The sequence below is a fragment of the Populus alba genome, chromosome 1 (genome assembly GCF_005239225.2).
Source record: "Populus alba chromosome 1, ASM523922v2, whole genome shotgun sequence".
Taxonomy (NCBI): Eukaryota; Viridiplantae; Streptophyta; class Magnoliopsida; order Malpighiales; family Salicaceae; genus Populus; species Populus alba.
Window position 1 is genome coordinate 45,193,557 of NC_133284.1, and position 2,812 is coordinate 45,196,368.

Genomic DNA, 2,812 nt, shown 5'->3' on the forward strand with positions numbered 1-2,812 from the left:
GAGGAAAAGTGTTTAATATACTTATAGGGTGAAATGTGAGTAGTAAGGGTAACTAATGGTGGCTGGTTTGGCCGAAAAGCCTAGCTACCGCTTGTTTTGCTAGAGAGAGAAATATGAGTGTTTTAGAGAGAGAAAGGAGTGTTTTGGGGCTGTTAAGGGGTGTTTTTAATGGTAGAGAAAGAGATCTAGGCCGGTGGTGAGAGGAGAGTAGCAGCGAAAAAAGAGGGAGGAGAGAAACAAAGAAAATATCTAGGTTTTAATTCGATACAAGTCACATATGTCGTTTAAGTGTGCAAGTTTCCCAAGTATTTTTTCAATTGTTTTAATTTATCAATTTCTTTTTACTGTTTTTTTTTAATTGTTTTAAAGCACCATTTGTAAGTGCGGTTAGATAGCACTTTTTAAATTTTTGATTTTTTAAAAGAATTTTAAATTAATATTTTTATTATTATTTAGATATGCTATATTAAAAATATATAAAAATATAATTTAATTTATTTTTAAATAAAAAATATTTTTTAAAAAATACTCTGCATAAGAATTCCAAAACAACATAAATCTAGTTGTGATCGAGCTTGGCATGCACAAGCCAGGCTGGCAAGACTATCAAACAAGTCAGGCCCGCCTCCTCACCTTTTTTTTTTTTCTTTTAAAAATTCTTCCTTTTTTTTTTGACTTGTTCTATCTTTAAAACTATTTATTCTCCTTCTACAAAAACTGATTATAATATATTTTTATCATTAATTTACGTGTCTGTAGAATAAGTCAGATTTTTAATTTTGAAATCTTAATACGATGTTCAATAATAAATAACTAGAATAGAACATATTTGAGTTCCATTCGTCTTTATAAAGATTTAGAATTCTTATTAATTAATAACAAATATTTGGTTAATTCGTGACTTTCTTATGTAATGTGTTTTTTATAAAATATTGAAAATTGCTAAAATAAATTAAATTCAAGGAGTACGTATTTAGACATCCAGTTACATACATACAAATCATTGCTTCGTATAAAAATAAAATAAAAAAATCTGACATACTGGAAATGTGAAATGTCATTAATATTGTAAGAACTAGCAGGAACAATTAGGTCATTTAATCATTAATTCTAGGATATCTAAATATGTATATAGAAAAAGAGATCAAATCAAAGCCCATTATTGTAGCCTTTTAGTACACTGTCGATCTGACACGCTTAGTACAATTACTACTGTATTTATGGAAGGTTCTATGTAATTCAATACTTACAAATCATTATTTACTTTCTTTCTAATCTCCAAAAAAAAAAACAAAAAAAATCCCAAAAATCTTTACCTTCCATTTTCCCCTTCACTGTATATATCTATATAGAGGAGGCATACAACATTAGACTCGTTTTTCAATAATTTCTCTCAAAATGGAGTCTCGAAGATGTCTCTGCCTCTTGTGGGCTTTGCTTGCTTGCTACTTGTTCACTTCCTCTGCGGCCTCTAATAGCTTCGATGTCGGTGGCAAAGATGGCTGGGTTACGAACCCCTCTGAGAGCTACAATCACTGGGCTGAGAGAAATCGATTCCAAGTCAATGACTCTCTTGGTAAGTCGTCCTTTTTTTGGCGATTGAATTGTAATTTTTAACCATAAAGATTCGATTTTTTGATAAAAAAACTGCTGGTGTTGGTTTTTGGATTGATTTATGTTGTAGTTTTCAAGTACAATAAAGGGTCAGACTCTGTGCTGCTCGTGACAAAAGATGATTACAATAGTTGCAAAACGAAGAAGCCTCTCAAGACCATGGGCTCTGGCTCCTCTGTGTTTCAGCTCAACAAGTCCGGTCCCTACTTTTTCATTAGTGGAAACGAAGATAATTGTCGGAAGGGGCAAAAACTGACCGTTGTAGTCCTTTCTGTTAAACCAAAACAAGCTCCTACGCCGGTGTCACAGCCCCCAGCTATGTCCCCTAAAGCTCCATCGCCGGTAGCGCATAACAGTCCATCTCCAGCGCCATCAAAATCTCCATCGCCGGTAGCGCTTAACAATCCATCTCCAGCGCCATCAAAATCTCCATCACCAAGTGCAGAACCGCCAGCCTCGTCTGAAGGACCATCATTGTCACCTATCTCCCCAGCACCTATTTCCATGACTCCAAGCGGTTCTCCTCTCGGGGCTCCAGGTCCATCGCAAGTGCCTGTAAAGTCTTCACCGCCAAGCGCCGATACACCGACATTGGCTCCATCACCAACTAGTAACACACCATACTTGGCTCCGTCACCGTTTAGCGAGGCTCCAACCGGGGCTCCGGGTCCATCACCGGTGGCCATGACACCACACATATCACTAGTGCCATCAGGGTCACCAGCATCGTCACCAGCGTCGGGTCCAGTATCAGAAATCTCTCCATCTCCTTTGACCAATCCGCCTGCACTTTCACAATCACCAGAATCCCCATCGCCATTGGCTAGCGCTCCTGTTGTTTCTCCGATCCCAGCAAAATCTCCATCTTCATCAATTCCAACCCCTAAGTCAGGTTATACGCCAGCATATTCACCAAACTCCAATGGGGCAGAACTTGCCCCTGCTCCTGCTGCTGCTTGGGTTGCAACTCCTTCAACTTTCATGGTGATTGTGGCTTCTTTTCTTATTGGTTCTGTCATTGGTGTCTGGCCTTGAAGAGAAAATAAACTCATCTGTGTTACAAAGTTTTTTTTAAGTTCTTGGGTTTAATTAAGTTTTATTGCAGAAATTTATTAGAACATGGGTGGATTTTATTTTGATATATATGTATGATCAGTCCTACTATAATTTTGATTCATATGGTATTATTTTGATAGGA

General features: G+C 37.1%; 1 protein-coding gene across 1 annotated transcript; it reads left to right on the plus strand.

The window, feature by feature from the left end:
- Nucleotides 1–1,288: 1,288 nt before the first annotated feature.
- On the plus strand, nt 1,289–2,812 carry LOC118038189 (uncharacterized). The gene is made up of 2 exons (XM_035044508.2): nt 1,289–1,576; nt 1,685–2,812. Exons 1-2 carry the CDS (start codon nt 1,399–1,401, stop codon nt 2,647–2,649), a joined length of 1,143 nt encoding a protein of 380 aa, XP_034900399.1. The 5' UTR covers nt 1,289–1,398; the 3' UTR covers nt 2,650–2,812.

What these genes read in the sequence shown, in the direction of transcription:
- LOC118038189 (XM_035044508.2), top strand. Translation starts at nt 1,399, where the DNA reads ATGGAGTCTCGAAGATGTCTCTGCCTCTTGTGGGCTTTGCTTGCTTGC. An exon ending in CCAAGTCAATGACTCTCTTG is followed by an intron (nt 1,577 to 1,684) that starts GTAAGTCGTCCT and finishes TTTATGTTGTAG; the next exon opens with TTTTCAAGTACAATAAAGGG.